Raw genomic sequence first — 26,896 nt, forward strand, 5'->3', positions numbered from 1 at the left:
TGGATGTTAATCAAATTTGAACAGCTGGTTTTGGTTCATCTCTCCTGACCTGAAAATCTGTGGGGAAAAAGTGACAAGATGTTAAGGATAAATGCAACAGATGGGAAACACTGAGGAAAGACAGAGTTGAGCACTGGGAATGCTTGTGTTTAAATTTCAGACCCATTGATTGCAGTGGAAATGTTGAGTGTGAACTGCACATTTTCTTGCCCACAAATATGAAAAAAGGCTTTTAACAGACTTTTTTTTTTCCCTTGGGTTGCAGCAACTGATTTGTTTTCATACTGTGTGGGTTTGCTGCAAAGCAGATAAGAGCACACACAGGAAGAGAAGGATGAGACAGAGTGAAATGAAAGTGTACTCAGGTAGAGTGAAACGGAGGAGATGTTTTTTGCCACATCCTGCCTTGCTTTGCTTTGCTTTGCTCTCTGGCACTGTATGACCTCCCAGACTGGAGGAATTCATAACTATAGCTGTATGCATGTCTGTGAGACACTGTTTGCACTTAAAGGCAGTGATTGTGGTAAAGTGCTTATTTTCTTCAGGCAAAAGAAAAAAAGAAACTGCATAAACTTGTACAACACAGGCAGATGATTTAGGAAGACTTGTGTAAGTGATACTATGACAAATGCTATGTATTCACATAGGATAATTAGACCATCTTTTCATCTTTCTCAACAAAGTGTAGAATAGAGGCAGCATATTGTTGGGCTTTTTCTGGTTGATTACACATGCAGGAAGTCTCCAAACAGCTTAACAACACTTGTCTAGATTGGCCAAAATAGCTACATGCAGATTTAGATATTACACTATCCTAAAGGCTGTTGGGGTGTGGGCATCAACAGATGCATCTAGGCTTAACCAAGGACAGACACAAGACAGACAGACCAACTTAGAAACTGAAAGGGTTTTGTCAGCTGTTGCTGTGGGTTGCTTCTGTCTCCGGTCTCCATCCCCCCTCACAACCACATCATTAATCCAACAACAGGCAATATAAAGCCTTTCACAGCCCCATTTATGCCTTATGTCTACATAATACTCTTATTATTCAGATAGTATCTAATGGGATTAACAACAACTTTAATGACAGACAGCTTGTTAAACTAGATGAAAAATACTGGCCACAACGGTACTGCACCCGTTACTATCCATCAAAAGCTTATCTGTGTGGGTTGGCTGGAAAAACAAATTACTGTTGTCTCAGGGACTTGATGACTCAGAAAAAATAGAGTTGTAAAAAATAGCAGTTGTTGTCCTGACGGTACTAAACATGATTTCCCAACAACCCAAGATACAAGTGGCGGAGGAGTTTGACTTTTCACTTCTGTCTGAAATGGTCAGATAATAGTGTAAACCTGAAGAATTCCAAAGTGACAGAAGAAGACATGCCAGCGGGTAGAAGAAGGATGAGCGTAGGAGACGGAGGAAATGGGGAAACAGAGAAATCCATTTGGAATGTCTGACTCAAGAGAGAAATGGAAAAAATGTGTTTTAATTGCCAACTGAGAATATGAGGTGGGGGTATAAGTATTAGAAATAGGGTAGTCTAGCAGACAGACATACCAGTGAGATAAAAAAAAATAGAAATGTAAAGAAACAAAGTCAAATTAAAAGGGAGAATGAGGACAATAGAAAACTCCCATTGCTTTTCTATTGAAAAAAAAACCTCTTGTAAAACCCAACACCCATAAATTAAGAACTGTAAACAGGATGAACGTCTGCAAGGAAATCAGCAATAGTCGTTTGCTAACATTTCTATGTTGTGGCTGGCTTTTGCCAAGGGAATTTCCTGATCATCTTTAAAAAAAGTGGGTTTCTTTCATAAAAGAGAAAGGAAATATTCCCTTACACAGCTATCGGAGATGACAGACTGACACGTGATACCTCTGGGAATTAAAAAAAAAACAACCTTTACACCGTCCGCTGTACCTGAAAACCACCTAACGTGGCATGCTCTATCAGTGAGCTAACAGCCTACATAAAACAAATCTAACTGGCACGCAAGTCACTGCATTTACACCACACCTCCTGCTGCTGGGTGACGCGGCCCAGTGACTCCAGTAACAGCAGGTAGATGTGGCCATATGTCATCTGAGGCATTGCAGGGGTCAAAGGTCAGCTTGGCACTAATGATTACCTGCTGAAGCGTGTTGCTTTGGTTCTCTGTGTTTGTTTGCGTAGCCGTGGTGACGGTGCAACAAGCTGCCGGGTTAAAAACGCAAGTGCACGTAGACAAACAAGTAAAGAATATACAATGAGAAACAATGTGAAGACTTTCAAAACTGCTGATGAATACAACACATAACTAGACTAAGAGTTCTATGACTTCAGAATCTAAATAGCACTTGATTTTTTTTCCCCCCACAAAGAATAAATATGTGTGGGAGGAGAAGTTTGCTTTAAACCATAGCCAAGTAGATCTTTAAAGGGGTTAGGCTAGGCTTTATTTCCATCCCACCACAAGGCCATTGGGGAGAGCTTTGTGGTTTTGGTTTATGGAAAGGTCTCAACTTCAAAAGAGGTGAAAGACAGGCAAAAATCATAACATACCTCATAAAACATACAAGGGTCAAAATTTTGTGAGGTGAAGACCGCACGAGGTAGATCTCAAGAGCTAAAAGGTCACAGCTTTGCGTGAGATACACTGCATCAAATTTGTTTGCTTATGCATAATGTGTGATTTGCCTGTTCATGTGTGTGTTTGTGGTGATAGTTTGTGTTTGACCACATGTAATTGAGGGGCAGCTTTGCTATGTCACTGTGTGGCCCTTCCTTTTTTTTTGACTTGCATGTCCATCCAATGTGGTGGAGGGGAGGTTTAGGTCAAAGGTCAGACAAAGTGGATGACCTTCTTTTTAGCTGCAACTGTCACACCTCATGGCCAATCCTCTATTCTTATTGTGAACAGGTGCAGTGAATAATAGAGGGAACAATGTCCTTTGTTTTGTGCACTAATCTGATCGGTATGTACACTATGTACAGTACGTTATCATTTAATCATTTGTTATTGTTATTCAGCACTTTTTGTTCCTATTTTTAGAGACCGATAATAATTTCATGGAAAGTTTTAAATATATCCTGACAAAATATAGCAGTCGTCCTCCTGAAACCATAAATAGCCAAACTAAGATTCGTGGCAATATGGTTGGTTTATTGTGGACGAGATTAAATGTTGGACAAAGCAACCAATCAACATTCACCAACACTAACACAGAAGACAAGAAGTTCACCAAAAAAGTATAAAAAAACACATGGTGAAGCTTATGTTAACACATGACAGCTAATTTTTGTTACACAAACACATACCTATGTTTCCTCACCTGCATTCTCTCGTATGACCATAAATCAAATCCACAGTTCAGAAATTTATTTTCTTGACTTCCTGCTGCCTCAAAGAGGCGAAGTAATGATGAAGTGGGTTTGGACCCTGTCCCTCCTTTCCTACGGAAATCATTCATCCCATATTGTTGAGCGCTGCATGGCTGCGGCCCAGTAGCCTGCTACTGTTTTCCTGTGTTTTGTTCTCATTCAAACACAAAAAAATACTCCGTTCAGCCTGAATAAATCCAGCGGGCGGCCTGACACTACCATGAACTTAAATGAGAATCTGGCTGCTCGTTCGCTCCCATAATTTTATATTCTGCTCCCACTACCTTCTTTAACCCTGCAAGACCTCCCAGGGAGGCACCTAGACTCAAGTGTGTGTATCCTTATAAAGTGTATAAGTTTCCATTAGCTTAGCACTCAAGGACCCCACAGCTATGACTTATAGCTTTAGTCGACAGCTAGTTACTCATGCGTCCCCTCAGGCCTCTGCGTTAAAACTGCCTTCTTTATAATACTCCTCAGCTTTTCAGCTGATCGCATCACAAATCAGACAACTGACCCGCAGCCACCAATGAATCATTTCTCAGCATACTTCACTCCGACAATCTAATTTTCCACAGGAAGGAGTTTGTTTTGGGTGAATTAAACAGAAGTGAACATTTTTACACTCCTGTTTTACAACACTATGTAGGATTTTAAGTGTTTAAGTAATGTTGGCCTGAACTGGCGACAGAAAATGTAAAGTAAAATAAATTGCCCTTTAAATAATATGTAAAGAGCTGGAGAGTGTCTGGATTCCAGTGGTCTGAAGCGCCTTGCTCGGGCTGAATGCGAACATAAAACATTCTGGCAGGGATTCAGACTGAGAGCCGCCCTCCAGCCCGACGTCTGTGGCCACGCTGAGGGCGAGTCCCCACTTTGATGGGAAACCCGCCCCTGACAGGCCCTCCTCTAATTCGAAAACCCTGAAACCCCACTCATAAACGCAAGGGTCAGCGCCATCTGTTAGGTTTTAACATAATCTTCCTAATTAATTCCAATGATTCAATCTGAGGAGTGAAGTATGTGTTGTGTTGGGTTTAAGTTCTTTAACTTGAATTGAAGTTGGATTTTCAGGTTTGGTCTCAAAGCCTCATCACACATCTCTATCTTCATTCATAGCCTCGTATTTATTATAGACAGGGCCTCTTGTGTTAACAAGAGAATTGCTCCTTTGTCTGTCTTCCTCATCTATTGAGTGGAGTGTCTGTGGAGGAGAGGGGACCATCGCTACCGTGGAATTTGGTTGTGTGTTACTATTCGCCTCTCTGGCCATAACTCTGAGCTCAGCGGGCATGTTTCTCACACCCCTCACTCCAGCTGGGGGATAGGAAACAACTCTGTCTGTGACTGTGGTCGTCTTATTGTTTTGTCTCGTGAGGGTCGCAATGGCAATGTGTAGGGACGGCAAGAATGCAGCACTCAGATGCTGGATCTCTAGGAATCTCCCTGCTGACGCAAGGCCAGGCTGGAGAAATCTGCTGCCACATCCCTGTTAAACTAGAGACAAGACTGAGACTGAACAAATAAATACCATCATTTGACTGAAATATTTGACAAGGTCCACATTTTTCAGGGTAATGATTTTACAATAGCACAAAATTTAGCTCCTCACACAGGAAACAAAAACTCCTGCCATACAAATTAGATTACAAATCCCATAAAAACTATCACCTCCCAAAATCTAGCATGACATATCTGTCACGTAAGAGTTCTCCAGCACCTTTGATGTCATTTCACCTTTGTCTGGAGTATAATGTTAATGAGAAGAACAGCATATGTCCACTGCAGTATGTGATCCGAAGCACTGATCAAAGACCCCTGAGACAGATCAGTCATATGATCTGGCTGAGTCCACTGTGAGACTCAGACAGCCAGGACAGTCATGAATTAAATAAACTCACAAGTGAGCTCTAAGCTTACTAGGATGAGGCCAAGCAGAGTCTTTCCACATTACTTTCCTCCCCTTAATCTCTCAGAAAATTAAAGGCACACGTGTATTCAACGGTAGATTTATCAGGTGAAAACAAGTGTAAGTAGATTACATCCTGCTACCATCGAAGCCGAAGCACAAGGTAGTGTAAATATCATTTTGTCACCACAAATAGTTTTCCCATAAGGCATACATTATAGTGGCCCTGTCAATTGCAACTCAATCATTTTTGCGTTAACACGTAATGTTAATAAACCATTTGTAAAACCAACTTTTAGGTTGGCGGGTTGTGAAAAATCCATTTGGCTGATGTTCATCCTCCTCCGCCATAACTTTCTTTGTTTTTGTTAACATTGCAGCTAGCTGCAAATTTTAGTGATGACAGTTTCCAATTAGCCATTGTGACTGCAGTTATATATAAATTAGTAAGTCATTAATCAAGTGATCTTTCTCATGTTATAATTTTTTCCAGAATTTAAGTGGCCAAACTGTCCATTGGAGTAATTAAATGGCTGCATTTATATAGCGCTTTTTGCTTCTCATTCACCCTTTCACACACACTGATAGCAGCAAGCTACTTCGACATGCGGACAGGGAAAAGCTTTGGATTGAATCTCCAACCCTGTGATTAGCAAGCAACCTGCTTTACCTCCTGAGCCACAGCCATCCCGTAATTCAACAGCTAGATAAAAGACAAAACTCTTTATATGTGTAGCCTAACAAAATGGTAAATGAAATGAGTCACCTAGCAACATCTCAAATCAGAATCAAACAACTGACTGAACTGTTTCAGTTTATTGTAAATGCGAGGAAGGGCATTAACCTCGCCCATGCTTTCAGACACTTTCAGACACACTAATCCTGTCACCGTCCTCAAATGAGCCTAACACAAGAAAGGAATGTGAAGGTGAGTTCATAACACCGTGATAAACAGAAACTAAGAGGAGGTGGAATGTTACTGAGAGTCAAACTGGCCCATCAACTCAGCATAATGCCCATATTAGGCTATGATGCCATGGCATTCCCAACATGCCTGTCATAAAGATTGCCACAGATGTCACTCCACTCCGGATTTGATTTGCTGGGTCGAGGAAGTCACGGAAAAACCACCTTATATAACCGGCAGCTAATAATCATGCATTCAGGGCTTCTCTCCTCCTCCTGATATCTGCTGCCTCCACAGAAGTCAGCTCTCAAAACCTAAATTATAGGCCAAAAAGGTCTTATGTAATAATTACTAAGTATGAAATATCGTCAGCAAAAATGTTCGCCCCAGATACAGCTGAGTGATCTATTCAAGTTGGAGAACTTCTAGTTCCCAGAGGATCATGCAGCTCAGCACGTTTCACAGAGCTTTCCTTTGACCTTTGCTCTGTCATTTTATAACCACATGACAGATTCAAATTGCCTTCTACCAGAAGGATGTCTGAGAAATTCACCAACGCATGTCACCGTGACCCCTTCTATCTCCGCCGTCTCTGTCGAAATGTGTCTTAGCCTTTCACTCTCCTGCTAATCCTTTTAAAAGACAGCAGTGTTAGAGCACGGTCAGAACATTAGTACAAGTGGAGGAAGAACATCTCATCCACATTAGCAATAAAATCCAGGGCCAGTGACATGACAAAAGAGGGAGTGATGTGTGATAAGCACGTAGCACCATTTACAGTTTGCTCAACCACACTTAAGGGACTTGGCTCCTCATCTCGGTCATTTTATTTGAAGGAAGTGATGTTGAGAGGTGATAAGACCCAGATGGTCCTTGGGAATGTTTTGAATATGCATCCTCAGCTCAGACAAGGAGGTTGTGTAGAATGAGTAAATTTAGATAATCCACTGTTTATTTGGAAGTTTTAAAATATCCCTGGGATAATAAATAACACTCTCTGATGCTTTGAGAGCCAAAGAATGTTTGAAGATGATTTTAAGAGGGCAAAATATCCTTCAATTTGACATTTTTATTAACAATAGTGGCATTTGACTTTTACTTTCACTAGCACTGACAGCAATATATTCTCATTTATGGACCAAACAACAAAACAACAAATGGAAATTTAAATAAAAGTTATGCAGCAGAGTGACAAAGTGCACTAGGAAACCACACAGTGCCTTCAAAGGCTTACATTCACGTCAAGCTGTCAACAAGTATTCACACTTAAGAGGTGTTTTTGAGCAAGACATTGAATCCCTTCCAGCAAAGAAGAGATGATTACAATGCAAGTAAAATACAGAATGTCTTACAGCAAGCTAGAAAATATAATATATTAACTTCTTTTTGCTTATGACCCTCCATGAAATTAAAGTGGTGTTTCTCATCATTTAAAACTGTAGGCTTTCAGTTGTGTTTTATCCGGTGTATCTTTAGGCTTTGCTGAAGTCATCATCAGGCTTCCATACATTGATGTCTTAAACTTCTAAAAAAAAACCAAGGCACAGCCATGTGCTGTCACATGAAATTTAGCTACAGAAAGACATCTGGGTATCTGAGATGGGACTTCTCCTTTTAAACCTCGTAAAAATGTTCTTTAGCCATAAAAAAAGGAGTTATTGTCTAACCAGAGACGAATTGAAATTGACAGGAACCGCAGCAGGAAAGCAGAATAGAAAACAACTCATACAAATATTTGACCCCTGTTACTCTTAAGCATTATAGATATGAAGTGAGTTTCATTTCAGAGTTTATTACTGGGCAAGGCTTTTCAAATGTGGCATGAACACAACCATTGAGAACACCGCAGTGTCAGGAGGAAAAAACAATGACAAACCAGAACAAGTATGCATGAAATGACGACAGGCATCATTTCTTTCTATTCGGGTGTGTGAGAGAGGTATTTGTTGAGGTAATAACAAGGATTAGCTCTCAACTGTGAGAGTGCGGGGTATACTGGGCCTGTGCTGAGAGCAGATGACAAAGGTTACTGAGGAAATATGATCCTCTAAATGCGTCAATTAAAGAAAGTGCTCTCACTGTGATAGGCATGTAGCAGGTTTGCATGCCACGGGTGTAAAACTTGATGTCATTGTGTTCTTCTCGACTCGTGTGACTTGAAAGTTCAGGTGTTGATTATACAACTGTGGTATGAAGTGGCGATGTGGGTTGTGTTCAGATAATTTTTCCAAGGTAAAACAATCACTGACAGACTGTGTGCCAATTTTCACTGTTCCCTTCAACAGCAAGCTTATGCAATCTAATAATATAGGTGGGGTATCCTTAAACCAGCAAAAAACTTAACAAAACAGCGACAATGTGCGCACTGAGACAAACCCATATCTTGCCAAGTATTAAGTATGCAGGTCTGAACTCTGCATCTTAACTGCAGAGCACACTAATCTCCTTTGTGTGAATGTCTGTATGCCTAAAAGCAGAGGAAGTGGGTTTTTATTCAGCATGTGCACATGCGAACAAAGAAAAGAGTTTCAGAAATACAGAGGCAAAGGCACGTGTCAATGTGAATGTGAAAATGCAAATGAAATTTTTGCAGTTTAAAAAAAAAAAAAAAAAAAAAGTGTTTATGTTTGTGGGAAACGCTGTGAAGGAAGTCTTGCCTCTTACTGTCATGCATGCTAACACAATGGCTCATGTTATGTCTGCACACTTAGTTACAATATGTCCAGACACAGCTGTAAACAGAGGGTATCCAGGTAACTAGAATGGTGGAGTGCACCATTGACTGCATCAGTGTCTGCAGGGAGGCAAAAATTGCAAACAGAGAAGTATTATTTAGAGGTGAATTGGGCAAAAAAAGAAAGAAAGTGGGGCATTGAGAGAAAAAAAATAAAGAGGAAGAGAAAACTGTGAGGGGGCGAAAAGAAGACATTCGTTGTGAGAACTGTGCCAAGTGAGAGTGGTAGTGCGAAAAACATGCCTGCCTTTATTGCCGAGAAACTCCATTTGATATTGGGTAAATACCAGCATGGCTGAGTCACTTGCCATGCCCCAACACACCACCCATCATTTTATTTCACAGGTGAGGTACTGATGCATGGAGCGTCTGGCGTTCTTTGCCTGCTGTACTTTAAGCAAAGAGACAGAGAGCCAAGAAAGAAAAGATAAAACACTGGAATGTGTGTTACTTAGCAGTCTACAGCCACCCAACGTTCAAGAAAAACATATTTTTAATTTTTTTTGTTCAACATTTAGAGTCCCATCCTGCTTCACATTCAACCACTGACACCTTGAAGCTGCCTAAAGTGTATTTTTCCAAGCCAGACCGGGGACCCAGCAGACCTTTACTGATGAGATCGGCCCTCAGACTGTCAAAATTTTCCTGTGTATGTTATCAAACCACCCAGATCTCGCAATGGAACAAGCCTCTGATACATTGTTCAGATATGTTTGTGCCTGTCAATCGAACAAAAGTCTCCATGATTTTGCAGCTGCAGGAGGAATGCATACATGCTGAAACTGTCCTGCTTTGACCTCCACGCCTAAGTCATGACTAAGATATCAGTGTTTTGAGCTAAATACAAGTCAGGTCTAGTCCCAGGACAGACTTAAGTGCATAAAGGCCCAGAAACGAGCAGGAACAGGATGTCCCCAATATAACAGCGAGAAAGAATGCCTTGAGCGGTCGAATCAAGACAGAAGGGACATTTCCCATGACACAATCCCGGCTATTTCCTGGAGCTCTGAGGTTTTGTACACAAACTGGTTCTGTGGAATGCCAAACCGGCAGGTCAGGCAATGGCCCCCGAGGGTTACGGCTGACGTAAAGGCTCATGTCCAGCAGGCCACCATAACCCCTCACTCATCCCATATATCAAAGACTCTGGGAAAATACATGTGACCCCATGACAGGACCTGAGTGACCTCTGGGATGAAAGTTTGACCAGACACCTCCACTGAACCCACAGCAAGATTGCAATATTCTTGCACTTGAGATGTTGACGACTATTTATTTGTTCTTTTCTGTCTTGGTTCTGTCGTAACACAAAACACAGTGAAGTATGAACTCGCAGCTTTCGCATGAATAATGCTGTCAGACAGATGGCGTTTCTCTTTCTCTTCTGTAGATTAGGACTTGAAAATGTGCTGATCCTGCCTCTGTATATGTGTGTTCAGCACCATTCATACTTTCCACACGTCCTCTCCTGTTTCACCCGTGATGATTTTACCAGAAAGTGCCCCGCTCCCTCCATATTACCTTGTGAAAAATGCACTGTGCATTTCTCAGGCTCTCGCTTTACTCTTTATTGAAGCAAACTTACCATATTCTCCATGGTCGTCAGAACAGAATGATTTGTCGGAGCCACATCTCTCATCAGCCGGTGGTTTATAAGCGGGCGTATAAAGTTATAGCTTCTCGGTTTGGGTTTTTATCATCCTGGATTAAATTCTCAGAGGAAGGAATTCTTTCAATCTCTTTCCTCACTTATAGTTGTCCAGATGGGTTTTGCAGAGCAGGGGATACTTTCTATTTTTACCACATATGCCTGCAACATCTAATATAAGAGCCCCAACTGCAACACACACAAGCACAAAACCTCTCTCCTTTATTTTGGGATTTTACTATAACTGTGAGCAAAGAGATACATGCAAACATACAATAGTGAAATAGAAGAAACTCTGGAGAGACACCAAAAATAACATGTTTCAAGGTGGATTTTTTTTTTTTTTTTTTTTTTAAGTAAAAATGTCGAGAGATTGCAGACTTTGATGAATGATTAGAGCCATAGCTGAAGAAAAAGATATGGATTAAATGTATCCACTGTGAGTTGAGGAGAGAGGCAAGAAGAGGTCACAGACACGGAGTAACCCAACCTCATCAGATGCAGACGCATAATCTTAAAATCCATCAAGTCTAGACCAAAGCAGTCAAAATGTGGTTTTACACAGTGAAACAAAACTCCTCAGACAGGTAGAGATGAAATAATTCGATATCAGATTGAAATGCTGTAGTAACATGAATTTATTGGCATAGGAGCAACACCAGACAATAAAACACAAACCAAAATATTAAAATGTCCGTCCCATACTGTTTTCATATCCGTCGGTTTTATGGAAATCATTCTCACTGACTTAAGAATAAAAAATAAGAGTGGTAGGGGGGGTTTTACTCAACAAAGCGATGAGTAATCTGAGCTGCATACACAAAGTCACAATGTCTCTGAGATGTATGAAAAAAAACATGGCCGTTACTGTATTTCAGTGTATCATTTCATAATGTGACAAATCGAGCGGAGTATCTTAGGAATTGTGTCTCACATTTGGATTATCTTCAACGACACATTTAAAATGCATGATATTATGGAGGACCTTCACAACACAGTTAATAGTCTTTGTTATTTTAAAGCTTCAGCAATGCTGTCAGCATCTCAGCTGCACAGGGAAACATTTTGCTCCAGATATGATCACCTTATCATGCATAACCCAATTCTTTAGTCAAAAATAGGCTTTATTTCCAAGTAAGCCCTTTCTTATTCTTCTTACTGAGCTGATGAGGAACCCCTATTTTGACTTATCACATCAGCTAATCATGTAAGACAAACATCCAACATCATCCTTTTGTGAGACTAATACGTTTGATCTATCATCTTCAAGAAAAGGGCAGTAAACAGATTTATCTTGTCAGTGAATCAACACCCCCGAGAAGTTTTGAATAATTCAGTCCAATTCAGTAAATGTCGTGTCATTTCACTTTGTTTCCAGGTATAGCCTGTCATTTTAGCTTCACCACATCCACCACGATACATCTTCAGCTGTTTCACTTCTGCTCATCACTCTCACATGGGACATCCTGTCGAGTACATCTGCTCCTGCAGCTACTGTGAGAGTACAGTATTACAGACCTTGCATTGTGTCTGCACTGTGCTCTCACTACATGTGTCTGTCCTCGAATAGCACGGCCCAATGTGACTGATACCAAGGAGCTGTTACCCTTTTTGTCCTGAAGCTGCAGCAGATACCTCGTTCACTGTTTGCACTGCAGTCACAGTCCAGAATTACTGCTCCATCACATGTATTTCCTCCTTGAGCACGAGGCTGGCCTCCTGCCGCAACTGCTTCCAAAAGCCACTTTTCTTTTTTCTTCCAAAAATGCCACAAAAACACACAGGTGTGCACGTGGGATGTCCTCGCTCTTGCCCTGAAAAGCTGTTAGATCCTCAGAAGTCTGTTTACTCGCGGTTCTGTGGGCCAATCATGTCCAGGAGGCGTTTTAAAGGCTTTTCCAGACCACTCTGCACCTCCACTAGACCTTCTCTTGGTAATTACTGGGCCACAGGGAGACTGTAGGCCATGTGTAGCAGGAAGCCGCCCAAATTAGACCATGGACCATAGACTATACCATGATGCCAGGATGGATTCAGAGAAAACTAATGGATGAAGTGCAGCTCAAACAACTCTGTGTGATGATTCACTTGACTCTGCACCAGTGAAACTCAATACAGAACATAATGAGTTTGAATATAACGATCATGAAAGTTAAATTTGTTTCACTTGCATTTGGTTTCTCACTAAAGTTCAAGCAATTTGCACACATGGATGTGCTTCACCCCCTCATCTACAAGAACAGTAACAATGCGACATGTATATGGCAAAGATTCACGTGACCCCGAACAGGATAAGCAGGTATAAAAAATGATGAATGTATACGTGTACCATATAACAGCAAAAACTCACTAACATCTGAGGTCAAACAGTTCAAGATTTTTAACAATGTCTGGGAGTTGTAGATATTTGAGAGAGGTTCATGGCCTGCTGTTATCTGTCCCACAGACTCTGGGACAGCAGCCAAGCTGATGCCATCTCAAGGGGAGGAACGCAACAAAATGGCAGGAAATTCCTACTTGGTTTGCGCCCATCAGCAGAAGAAATTATTTCAAATCAGGCTGCTGAAATGTTGTATAAAGACCCGAGTTCTTTAAACCAGACAGAAAACTCAGCAGGAGAATCAATGCAAATGGGATTGTAACTACATAAAATGCAGAAACATGGTTGCGACATAGTAAGAGGAAGAATAAAAGTGCGTAGGAGAGAACTAGGAGAGTTTCTTAAAGAAATACAGGCTCGAGGCTTGTTCACGATATCAACATAAATACTGGCTCTAGATCAACTGTCATGCAAGAAATCTTAAAGGTCGAATCTTGAATATTCTACACACTATATGACATTTCCTGAGAATCAGTACACTGAGCACTTCTTTTACCCAATAATTCATCCAAACCCAGTAACGTGCAAAGTCTTTCTTGATAGCTTATAATAGGAAGATGTGCTATGTTCATGATTACTAGACTTAACACACATTTTAATCAGCTAGAAATCCATATCACAGCACAAAGAACCAGGCTGTGGTTGAAAGAAAAGCAGACTCTGATAGCTGACTGGTTTGTACCTGAGGTTTTGTCTCCACCTAGTGAAAACTCACAAACATGCAGCGGTATGTCATCCCTTGATCATAATAGTTTCCACTACTAAGAACTTGTGTGATGGATTATTTGTACTTAATAACAGACACTTCTGGGCTCTGGTTAGAATTTCCTACTTTAAAATGGGTCAAATTTTCCCTCAGTTTTCTCTCAGTGCAACTAAATTTGATTTGCAAGGCCTTTGTTTGAAATGCCTAAATCCAAATGATTGTGCTCACAGATGACAAGACTTAACAAGATTAATTTAGACAATGAAAAGTATCTTAGTTTAGCACTTGAGACTCCACATCCTGAAAACAGTGACTTGCCAGACCTTTCTCTTCTGTGTCAAAGACTATTTGAACACAATTTAAGCATTTTGATCATGGAAGTTCATTCTTGACCTTGGGAACAGTGTGTGTGAGAAAATACTCTCAACTTAAGCTCCACTTACTTAATTTTTCTGAGCTTTCATCAGCTGATAAAGATGTAAAAAAAAAGATTAGAATAAGTAGATCTTTGAACAGAGATTGTTTTGTCACTCATTCAAATAATATTACAGGCATTGCTGTATGGTCTGACTACTTTAATCAAAACTAACAGAGCTTGATGGCATCAGTGAATGGCAGGCCTTATATTAGACTTATCTGAAATAACAATTTTCCTCAACACAAACCTGGGAAAAGAATGCAAATCACCAAATCAGAGATCTTATGAGAACAACACACAGCCATTTCCCTCCTAGATCTGTTCAACTCAAACCCATTGTGCCTCTTGCTGACTATTTCCAGCCTTATTGTCTCGATGTGGTCAATGGAGCACCCAGAGGTCAGTGTGGCTTTGATTATGGTCTGGTACAGGACTGATATTGTGATGTTTTGCTGCCACCTGGTGTTGGTGTCACTAATGAAATTCAAGGACAAAAAGGTACCATGTGTACCAAGTTTTTGGTACACATGGTACCTGTTTGATATACACACCCACAAAAATACATTTACACTTTGTCACAAGACATTCATGTTTTTTTCCATGTCTCGATGGAAAAAAAAAAAAAAATTACTAACAAGGACATGAGAAAAAATGGGAGGACTCCAGCTGGCCGATAACTGGAAGATGTTTAGGATTGGCTGTCCTTGTAATAGCAAAATATATGAAAACAGAGAGTTTTCCCATGCCTCTATCTCATCCTCTGGCTCATTTAAAGGTGTCTTCCTCAATTAGCTCCAGAAGTTGATGGGCTAGGCTCCATGGACAAAAAGGTGGTGCTGATCACAGGCTGGTCCTCGGGGATCAGTCTCAGCCTGGCTGTGCAAAGGTGTCTTCTTAGAAAGCTTGCACTGGGCCAGGACCTGTTGATGTTAAGGACCTTTGAGGCCCACTGAGACACTCTACAGTATGTAATGATTAAACTGTATACACTATGTGATACTACACCCATCTGACTTCCTTTCCACACATATTCTGCAACAGATAATTTGTGAATGTTGTTTTTTTTGTGTGCGATAAAACATTTGATTCCAATGTGTGTGTTCCTGTTTAATTGTTTAGTGCATGCCACGATGAGAAATCCAGCCAAAAAGGAGCATCTTTAGAGTGTGTGATCGGCCTGCACGAGAACACCTCGGACATACTCCAGATGGACCGACAATCCATCCTGGATACGAGGGACAGGGATGTGGAGAAACGAGTGGTCATTCTGGGTATGTCAATGTGGTCTTGTGTCAGTTTTTTCTGATTAGGATTGTAATTTGTGTGTGTTAATGGGCTTTCCTTCGGTGCATGCAGTGTGTAATACAGGTGTGGGTTTGATGGGGCCACTGAAGATCCAGTCCTTGGACTCAATGAGGCAGATTCTTGAGGTCAACCTCCTGGATACCGTCCAGAGTATTCAGGCCTTTCTGGTTCAGGGTCTGGGCCACATTCTGGTCACCAGAAGCACTTGAGGGCTTCACGGTGAGACAAGCGAATGGTTGAGCAGTAGCTGAATGTCAGCATCGTTCCGCTCGTGCAGTTTTTGTGATGGTTTGATGGAAATCATGTAAGAAAATCATGTTGATGCATGCTGCCTGCATGAAATTTCCAAAACAACCCCTATCTTGGCACTTCATGCTCTGTCACAGGTCTCCCTTTTAATGAGGTGTACTGTGCCAGTAAATTTGCAGTAGAGGGAGCATGTGAGAGTTTGGATGTCTTCCTGCAACACGTCAATATCCAGTGAGTTTGAAAGTTTTCTAATGTACCTAAGCACATTTATTCAGGTACAATTTGAGGAACTTAATCGGAGTACTTCCATTTTAAGCTACTTTTAGTTGCCATAATCCTCCTCTCTTTCTAAATGTAAACATATTTACTTCATAAGTTTTTGAGATCTAAACCTTAATTGATAGGGAGAACACTGTCACGCTAACTTGAAATCTAAATACAGAGAAACAATGCCATAGAAGCCTTCTGCTTTTTTAAGTGAGTTGGAGTTTTTTTTTCCTTTTAATTACATGGTCAATTCCCTGAACAGTCCGGGTGATAAGTCTGAGCTCATCCATCATGTAAGGTCCTGAGTAAAGTTGTGGATATGAAAAATAGTAAACTATTCAAGCTGGTTGTGAGTAACAAAACACCATAAGAGGACCCCCATGTTTAAAAAAAATTTTAAACTGAGAAAGTACAATGATATATAACATTATTGAGATAAGAAGCAGTGCCTTTCCCTAACCCCGTCCCCAAACCACAGGGTACCATAGAACCTAATGTGTCATTATATGTGCTGAGCCTAAACCTGTTTAAAAGTATCCAAATAGACCCCTCATCCAGCATACCTAACCCCAGACAACTCCCACGCTCCTCTATAAATGTAAGACACCGCCACCAATATGCTCATTGTATATGTACTTGAATAATTTTCAGGACCTATGTCATGTAATAATCTTTTCATTAAGCAAAAAAAGATTAAATTAAATTGAACCTGGAATTTCAAACTTTGTAAAAATGAAATTAAGCAAAGAGATGAGTGAATAGAAATTACAGTTTAGAATAAAACAATATCATGTGGTATTAAATTACCTACATAGATATATTATAAAGAAAATAATTATGACACATTCATGCTCAACCAGTACTCCCAATAGTTTTTTATCCTGGCAATATTACAACCAGTGAGCAATATTATGTGGATTGAATTAAACTTCCTCGAATAGTCCAAGACTTTTAACAATCATTCTTAGATTTTCACTGATAGTGTTCACCCCATTCAGTTGGGCAGTTGACAAAAACCCATATCTGGAGCACTGACTTGTGGACTTGAAAATCATCACAGCCCAGATTCAGTGAGCTAGACAAGTAGGGAGATCACACAATATTTTAAATTATATTTTATTCAGAACTAAGGCAAAAGTAACTTAATAAATGAATCTGCAGTCTGTAAGTCAGTGACGTATACAGTGTTGACTGGAAATGTGGTGTTGAGCAGGAAAAACGTAAAATGTAAGCAAACCAGAAGGGTAGGTGTGATGATGATGAGAGAGACAGAGTGGAGGAGCCAGCCAAAATAATCTAGGCCCAGTACTGCCCAGGTGAACCACATCAGATTAAATGGCTCCACCCATCTCAACCTGCAAAAGGAAAAAGCACAGGACAGCAGGAGGAGCACTGAAAGTGACAGAGGCTGTCCCAGGCTGAACTTCTTAAAGAAGTGGCTGACTGGGGGATCAACCCACTGATCATTTGTCTGGACCCATGCAGCTCCAGCCCCATCCATACTGGCATTACCAAAGAGCTGGTGTGTGTGTGTGTGATCAAAACTATGTGCTTCAGGCACTGGCTTAGCACACAAAACAGCTTTTACATTTTCAAAAACACAATTTGGTGACAAACTTAATTCGGCCAAAGCCTTCAACAGAACAAGCGGCGCTTCAGAATTTTCTTGACAAACTTGAAAAATGGCATCATCAAGTGCCAACTCCTCCTCCCCCACACAGTACAGCCTCATGTTGCAAGGAAAACAGCATCCTGTTTACCATTCTGAGAAGTCTGGGGAGCAGCAAGACTCACTGCGTGTGGTAGGAAATTCTTCAGGACACTTTAGAACAACTACAGGTTCCTGCAAGATAGATGACAACTTGGTTACAACCTTTGGCAGCTTTCCATCAGCCCAGACCTGGTCCCCAGCCAGGTCATTGCCTAAGATAATGTCCACTCCATTTACAGGCAGTTGAGGGCAAAAACCCGTATCTGGAACACAGGCCAATGACCTTTGGACCTCAAAACCGCGTGATATTTGAGCTTTTTGAGTTGGGCTATGTCCAAAGTAAACCTGACTGTGAAACAGAATTTGAAATAGAAACTTAATGCTGATATGCCACTGAGATGGGTGAATTGCCAAAATTGGCAATTATGTTTTACTTCACTTTTGTGTGCAATGCTGCATGTGCTTAAATGAGGAAAGCACATGGGGTAACTTGCTTGCAGCAATCACACTAATAAAGATATAAGAACATATAGCATATACACATACCATACATATACCAAATATGTCTGCTGTGGAGGAAAAAATGATATTAGAAGTGTGCTGTTGGAGAAATTACTATATTATTGTATTAATACATTGATGATCATTAATCCAGTGTAGAAGTGTATTTATTCAGCTGATCATTTTTGCCTTAAAAGAACATGATGCAGTCTTGACTTATCTATTGACCTTTAACTGTAACTTTATGCTGTAACCACATTGTCCTGTTTTAAGTAAGATGTCTCACCAAGATGTCTCGCACCTTGTTTGTGTAGACGAAATAAGTGCTTCGTCTGATGACCCTGATTCTAAGAAGTGATCGTTTGAAAAGAGGAACTAAATGCAAGAACTGGAAGCTGCACAAGACAAGCACAGCACCATATATGGAATTAATATTGAATATCTTGCAGGAAACAGGTGTCTGCAGACAGAGGTGTGTGACTGTACATGAGGTGCTTGTGTTGACGGTTGCTGTTGGGTGGAGGCTGAAAGTATAAAATGTTTGCGTGAGCTGTGCAATGTGCTCTTCTCTTGCTGCAGAGATCAAGGAGCCCGTTTGCATACAGTTGGACCACAAAAGAATACTGTGTCTCTGGTATTTAGTTCTCACCTAACTAGACAAGCTGATATTTCAGCTGCAACATCACTGTTTAAAAGGGAAGTGAACTGAAAATGAAGGTTCAGTGACGTCTTTACAAACTAGTGACATCAATCCAGTGCCTTCATGACACCAGCAGCAGTTTGCTGAATTTGGAGAGTATCCCTGTGATAACAAATCAGCAAAAAGTTGGGCTGTTGAATCAAAGTTCAGACTGAATGAGTGCCAACTTGTACAGAATCCAACTCCCTGTGTAACTTTGGGATTGGCGTGCCTCTGTTAAGCCCTTGAGTCTGTTCTCTTATAACCTGGGACATGTAAGCTCGTCTGTACATCTACTAGTTACGTTTCCGTCCTATCTTTGGATTGACTGAGGTTCTTAAATCCCTCGTTGATCAGGTGCCCTAATTCCAGCCCGATCCTGCACTAACAGTTCTGGCTATGTTACTGTGCAGCCACTTCATACAGCCTGTATGTGGATCAGCATAATGAGAGTTAGTTAAAGGCTGTTGTAAAACATATCAAAATTAAACTTAGTTTTCTATTATCATAATTTAGACATTTCAATTTAGTCTGTATTAGAATTTATTTTTAATGTAATTGATTCATTTCAATGTAATTCATTTAATTTGAATGTAGATGATGACCTTTATTCCAGGTGTAGCAACAAAGTCCGGGTTCATCATGTGCCAATCATGTGCTTGTTGTTCTCATTACTCACACAGAATCATTTAGACTTTGACTTGCCCCCCCAAAAATCCTGTGAACAAATATTTTCAGTTGTTCAATCACAAATGATTCATGTACTATATTACTGTCATTACTTTAAAAAGGCGGCAAATCTGTGTTTCCTCATCATTTATTTTTGTCTGACAGTTCTGTGCGTCACTGCATAAACCATGACATCACAAATCTTTTCATGTAAACCATTTGATATGAGTGTTTGGTCTAAAGTGGTGTTTCTCAAAATGGGATCTGAGAATCCCCAGGGGTCCTTAAGGGGGTTCCTGCAAAAAGGGTTTTTCATTGTGATTCTATCCATAAGTAACACAATGACTGAGAATGTATGACTATTTTGGTCATGGGTTTCATACACTTTCTGTGATAAAACATCTAAAAGCAAAAATCTTATCAAATGGGGGTCTGTGGTCTAATTTGTGTCAGTTTGGGGGTCCTTGACGTGAAAAAGTTTGAGAACCACTGGTCTAAAGGACCTCAATCTGTCTATCTGTGAGTAAGGAATGGGGAGGTCTGACTAGTACACTAGTACACAATAATATCACTATTCATCCCACAATACTTCAATTAATACATTTATTTGTAATATATGCAAAAACAAGTAATAAAGTGGTTTACAAAAAGACAGACTTGTACACACACGCATACAGTGCTTCGCAGATGACTGGATGTTATTAAGACCCGTAAATAACGAGTCCTCAACTGATAAGATGCTGTAGTACCCCGCTGTCTAATTATGCATTTTACGTCATAGAAATCAATAAATTCTCTAAAAAGTTTTATTTCGGGAATTTATACATCACCTAAAACGTTTATGATTCACCAATGATGTAGCTAGAATAATTTATAAGCGATCATCTCATTATTTAAAAACTTTATCAACCTTTCTCTTTGATTGGCCAGAGCCAATGACGCCGTTACGTCATTACTGTCCTTATCAGGAGAGCGAGGCGACTCATCAGTGGGAACAAAAGCCGGGTCACCGCTGCTGGGGAACTAACTTCGATATCTCTCCTAAAAAAAACCAACCTGTGTTAGTTTTCATCGTGCACATCGCCATGGCCAACAAAACGACTCCTCTTCTCCTCAAGACACTGCTGGAGATGTCTGAAGCGCACTCTGGAAAGCTTGTACGAGGAAACCTTAGAAGAGCAAATGTCAGGTGAGTGATAGTGGGACTTTCCCTCTGAGATGCCAACAGGTGGGCGACACATTGACTGTAGCTCAATTTCACTTGTTATTAGTCATACAGCTGTCCTAATTTGGATTCAGTTTAATATTCTTCAGATTACCGGATATATTTTTTATTATTCGGAATGTATCCTCCCCCTCTTATTGGTTCTTTTGACGCTGTATTCAATAAGCTGCCAGCACGTTTACTAATTAAGAAATAAAATGTAGTGAATAGAGCTACAATGATATATCGATTAGTCAACTATTAAATTGATTGCCAACTATTTTAATAATCGATTAATCATTTTGAGTCATTTCTTCAGAAGAAAATTTCCAGATTCACTGTTTCCAGCTCCTCAATTGTAAATATTTTCTGGTTTCTTTAGCCCTCTATGATTGTAAACTTAATATATTTGGGTTGTGGACTGTTGGTTGGGGCAAAGCAAGACATTTTAGGATATCATCTTGGCATTTGGGAAACAGTGATCAACATTTTTCACCAATTTCTGACATTTTATGAATCAAACAACTAATCAAGAAAATAATCGACAATAATGAAAATAATGGTTAGCTGCAGCTTTAAGTCAGTATAATCATCTTCAGTACGCATCCACCAGATAGACAAAATTATTTGATGTTAATGATTGCTTTTCTGGCCCTGAAAAGATCTTCACATAATGAATTGATGCTATTAAATGAATATAAATGTATGAATTCACAACATAAATACTGTGTGTAAATGAGTAAATGCTCAGGAAAATGCTGATTGAACTTGTCAGGTGGCATTGAACCCCTCACTGCGTATGTCCTTTTTTATATTTCCTACAAATTAATTTATGTGTAAGGAAAAACAAACTTCAGGCACAAACCCTCCATGTGATGCTCCTTTTCTTCAAGAGCACCTGTGTTTTTCTTGACTTTTATATGATAAAGACAGTCCTCAAGCACACCGCTACCTCTTTTTTCACAATTTAATTTATGTGTTCCCATACATTTTCTCCCCTCAGACATCTGGGCTCCTGTGGGGCCCTGGCAGTGAGGAGGGCCAGCCTGCCTCTATGCCCCACCACCCCTGTCAGCACACCCAGCCGCAGCTTCATCAACCTGGCTGCTCCCATCAGCACACGGAGGATGGAGTACACCGAGTGCCGGACATTACGGTGAGTCCCACAATATATTACCTTAACATGCTGGAAACCATTGAAATCAGAAGACAATAACCCACAAAACAACCAACATTTAACTGAAAGTCATGTATTTATTCATAACAGTTAATAAAAGAAATGAAAACATCCTTTAGTTCTTGTGCAGGGTAACATTAGGAATGAATTTTAGCCACAAAAAATAATGTAAATGGGTTTATTTAAAAGAAACCTACATCAAACACCTGATTTTAAACTTAAAATGTCATACACATAGCAGTTTGGAGCATTATATATTAACTACAATGTACAAAAGGACAGAAAATAAAATTTATAATATCAAAATACACTTAAACCGGAACATTAGATACTGTATAAAACAACGTTGAGAATAAAATTCACAACTCTATATCTCTTCTCTTGTCTTCATGTAACTGTGTGTTCAGGTATACTCCAGAGCAGATGTTCAATGTGGTGGCCAGTGTGGACCAGTATCAGCACTTTGTTCCCTGGTGCAAGAAATCTCAGGTCATGAAGGGACGAAACGGTGACATCCGGGCGGAGCTCGAAATAGGTTTCCCCCCCGTCGTGGAGCGCTACACCTCTGAAGTTACCGTCATCCCAAACCACCAAGTCAGGGTAAGTCCTTGTCTTGGTAGCTCCAGTAAACTCACTCACTCAAATACTATTTCACAGTAAACACAACACAAAACACAAACATCTTGTCAGTGCTGTCATCCAATGTTTCTGAAGTTATGTTTACTACTTCCTGCCATCCTGCAATCTACTGTGGGTAGGAAATTTTAATTTGGTTGAAGAGGAAGAGGCCTAGGTGGAACTGAGGGAGGACTAGCGAGAGGATGAGTCTTAAAGGACCAGTTTGTGGGATTTAGTGGCATCTAGCGGTGAGGTTGCATATTTCAACCAACTGAAAATCCCTACGGTGCCCACTACGGTGGCAGTGAAACTCACAAAAAATGTGAAAGGTCCTCTCTAGAGCCAGTGTTTGGTTTGTCCGTTCTGGGCTACTGTAGAAACTTGGCAGTGCAACGTGGCAGGCTCTGTGGAAAAGGACCTGCTTGCAAAATTTTTCTTCTTAGGATAGCGACGGAATGACCTACTCTGCCTCATCCTGCCTCTGAGTGGCTAGTATTCATTGCCTTCATTGGTTAGGTTTAGGCATGAGGAGTGAGATGGTTAGGATTAAAATATCAGGGTCAGAGCCAATCAGAGGTAGAGCAGAAAATTCCGTCACCATCCTAGGAAACGTAAACTGGTGACTATGTAGATATAAAGGGCCTATTCTAAGGGAACAAAAATACCGCAAATCTTATTTCCAGATGATTATACATTAATGAAAACATAATTATCAATATTATATGGCATGAATCCTACAAACTGGTCCTTAAAGACCACCACCGAGACACACAGAAGTAAAATTTCTATTCTCGTATGAGGAAAAAATATATTCACTTTGTGTTTTAAGATAGAACTTGATGCATTTGACAGTACAGTGGACATTTTCTTGAAACCAGCATGAGCTTTCACACTGACTTAATTAGTCAACTGCAGTGGATTCTTCTTGGTCCCACCACATCATCCTGTTTCACCCTAAAATGTCTTCACTCGAAGGAAATATCACTTCTTTGTGACTTTAAACAATGTTTATGTTATAGAGTAGAGAGACTGTAGACAGACAATGAACGGACTCTGTGCTCGGTATTCATTGATGAATAAAGATTCTTTTTTTTTTTTTTAAACAGGCCTTGTGTACTGATGGATCCCTCTTTAACCATCTTGAAACAGTATGGAGGTTTGCCCCTGGACACAAAGACCAACCAGATTCCTGCAAAGTGGATTTCTATGTAAGTGTGTAAACTTGACTCTGACAGCCATGAGGAAATTAGGGTTTTGAAGCAGCCAAATTTGAGAGATCTAGCTGGAGAGATGGGGGGGAAAAGCAATTAAAATAGAATAATGTAAATAGTCAAAAGAATAAAAGATAAGTGACAGTGAATCCATGGAATTCACAGAAGAATGACTTGCTCATGAGACTTGAGATATCAGATTGCATACTTACAGAGAGACTAATTCCAAGTCTTTTGTTCTTGTACTGTTTTGAAAGGATTACTGACTGAAAGGAAGTGTTGAGGAAAATCTCATTATGCTCTAAATTTAGACTTGAATAGCATGCTGGTGTCCTTGGAGGCTTGAAATAGCTGTTGTGACAGGGAACGGTGTTAAAGAGCCGCTGACAGGAGTTTGACCTTAATGTTGGCTCAGATTGTCTCAGGGTCAGCCAGGAAGTGGTTGGATTTCAGTGGAACATGTTAAAAAAGAGAAGCTGCTTGTCTGATTATCAATAAATACATTTACAGGAGGGAAAGTCTGACTGACAAAAAAAAGACTTTTAAGGTATCTTGGCTTTGATTTTAGAACTGACAGGTCGAGGTCTATATTCTTTAAACTTACTATTTAATTAGTGAAGAGTCTCACAAACAGTTAGCTAACATGCTTGTCTTCTCCTGTGTCCTCCGCAGGTGTCATTTGAGTTCAAGTCTCTTCTGCACTCTCAGCTGGCCGGCGTATTCTTCGACGAAGTGATTAAGAAGATGGTCAGGGCCTTTGAGTCACGGGCAGCGACACTTTACAGGAACCGGCAGGAGGCGTCACTGAGGAGGCGCTCGACATGAGGGCGACCCTTTTGACCTCCCCTTCATCCACATCCACTCAAACCTTTAACCAAACCCTGCCAGCCTGCTACTTGTACCTACTGTTAACACTTGTCTTACATAAGAGACTGGATCTTCTTTTTGCACTCACTCATATCTTATTTTTGAGTTGACATGCACGTGGAATATACTTAAAACTCTATATTTATAAGCCACATAAACATTTATTTACTCTCTTGTACATATATATTTATTTTATGAATAGGACTTCAACATCAAATGATGATGTTGAACACAAATGTCTTCTTTCAAAATTAGTGGGAACATTTACAAGTGACTCCTGCTCAAACATCTGTTTAGAGCTTTTTCTTGTCTATATCAGTGGAATTAAAAAGCTCTTGTATTTTCGTAAACCTGTATGTCTAAGCGTCGTTTGTTGCACTTTTTTTTTTTTTTTTTTGGAGAATTTTGCAATCGATCACAGTGACTGGCCACATTAAGACACAAGCAAGGATTTCCAGTGTAGTAGATCATATCTGTTAACTGCTTACTTGTTGTGTTTTGACAAGTTTCGAAAAAAACGTGCCTCCAGGAACAGGTGCAAAATTTCCCGGGCGACGTGAGGCAACACATTCTTCCTGCTCAGGTATTCAGCTTCTGAGAATAACAAGCTTTACTTGGTGGGTGATGGTTTATTTTCATGCTGTGAAACTACAAGAACTCATCCAAACAACTCATGACTAATGTAACTGAACAGAGTACAAACTGAGAGCACAGTATAAACTCACTCCATGGTTTGATCTCCCCCCACAAGAGGGAAAAACCTCAACTAGAGGATCAAAAGCACTAATAACATCATGTCTGGAATCCTGGTAATATTACCTGACAATATTTATCAAACTACATAAATGATTTTCTCTTGGTGTCAAAACATATATAGAGATATTGATGTATTCTCTTAACTTTTTCTAATGTTCAGTAATTGCAGTTACCTCAACTATATCCTTGTAACTTGCTGATGATGTCACTGATTGTAGATTACCACCAGATGTGGGGTGTACACACACACACACACACACACACACATATATATGTATATATATATATATATATATATATATACATATATATATATATATATAAGGCTGTATCTGACACTTGTATTGAACTTTCCTTGAGAAAGACCAATATGTAAATGAGCTGCATTAATATAGCGCCATTCTAGTCTTTTGGCCACTCAAGGTTCTTTACACTACATGCCACATTCACCCATTCACACCCACATTCATACACTGATGGCAGGACGCTTCAACATGCGGACTGGAGGAGCTGGGAATCTTCTGATTAGCCACAGCTGCCCTGTAAGTATATACAGTATATGAATTGGGAATAAGAAGGGTGTACATCCGTCAGTCACCCCAAAAACATCTTTGTTTTTATCTTGCATTGTTATTCTGAGACAAAAATATAAGTCCAAAGGAAAAGTATATAATCCTAGTGATACAGGCAATAATGAGCATCACCTCACTTGAACCACTGACTTGCAGAAAGCTTTCTCAAATACAGCATACCCTTGAGCAGGTAATCAGTAACTGTTGATTCACTGAATCAACAATCTGAGTTAAACTCATTCCAAGTCAGAGTCAGTCTGGAACAACACTTTAAAAAATAATAATTTGCTAATTAATTGGTTTCAGAACATTAGCCAGCTGGCTCAGTTGCAGAAATGTTAATTCATGTGCATTGTCCTTATGAATACACAAATAATGAAATGAAAATAAGTCCAGCATAAATAAAGGTAAATAAAATTCAATAAATAATCATTTTTGCCATTTAAACATTTAAGTAATTTTTGCCATATGAGTATTCACACTAGGAACACTATCAGTATCAATCAACATGAAAACAAGTACAACCAAAACATTTAAGTAATTTAAAAAAACATTAGAAAACTGTGCTGAAATGAATCAGAAACTCAAAAATTATTTAACACACATAGAAAGCATCATTACATAATATCAACACCTGTCTTCCCAATTTCAGCGACATTACACTGGTTGCAGATATGATTCGTTTTAATTAACTTTGAAGTATGACAAGGTTTGTATCGTAACTGTACTTATCTGTAGATTTTTTAGTTCCCTGTTAACCAGAGTGCAATCATGGGGCAAAGCTAACAAATTGCAAAATGTCCTATTTTAACAAGTGTATTTAATCAATATAACATTTTTAAAAGTCTTTAAACTTGCTGTATGTAGTGTTTTATTATCTCAGACACATAAAGAACTTTGTACGCTTTGCCAGTAACATGCTGTATAAGTGTCATTAATCACCTTTTGGACTTGGGTGGGTTTTCCCAACTGAGATAGTGTTTTTTTTTAAATGGGCGTTTCCTGAAACTGGTGTTTCTTGTGTTGCACAATGTCAGGT

The 26,896-nt window shown here is 39.8% G+C and overlaps 1 protein-coding gene across 1 annotated transcript; it reads left to right on the forward strand.

Moving 5' to 3' along the window:
- The first annotated feature begins 20,416 nt into the window (after positions 1-20,416).
- Positions 20,417-24,879, forward strand: si:ch73-141c7.1 (coenzyme Q-binding protein COQ10 homolog, mitochondrial). Its single transcript, XM_067570669.1, has 5 exons — positions 20,417-20,641; positions 21,660-21,812; positions 22,241-22,433; positions 23,558-23,659; positions 24,335-24,879. The coding sequence occupies exons 1-5, from the start codon at positions 20,538-20,540 to the stop codon at positions 24,485-24,487; spliced, it is 705 nt and encodes a 234-aa protein (XP_067426770.1). The 5' UTR covers positions 20,417-20,537; the 3' UTR covers positions 24,488-24,879.
- Positions 24,880-26,896: the final 2,017 nt, after the last annotated feature.

Source organism: Thunnus thynnus, chromosome 17, assembly GCF_963924715.1.
Source record: "Thunnus thynnus chromosome 17, fThuThy2.1, whole genome shotgun sequence".
NCBI lineage: Eukaryota > Metazoa > Chordata > Actinopteri > Scombriformes > Scombridae > Thunnus > Thunnus thynnus.

Excerpts from the sequence above, each read along its gene's own strand:
- si:ch73-141c7.1 (XM_067570669.1), top strand. The coding sequence starts at position 20,538 with ATGGCCAACAAAACGACTCCTCTTCTCCTCAAGACACTGCTGGAGATG. Across the intron at positions 20,642-21,659 it reads CTTAGAAGAGCAAATGTCAG|ACATCTGGGCTCCTGTGGGG; the intron begins GTGAGTGATAGT and ends TTCTCCCCTCAG. Across the intron at positions 22,434-23,557 it reads TCCCAAACCACCAAGTCAGG|GCCTTGTGTACTGATGGATC; the intron begins GTAAGTCCTTGT and ends TTTTTTAAACAG.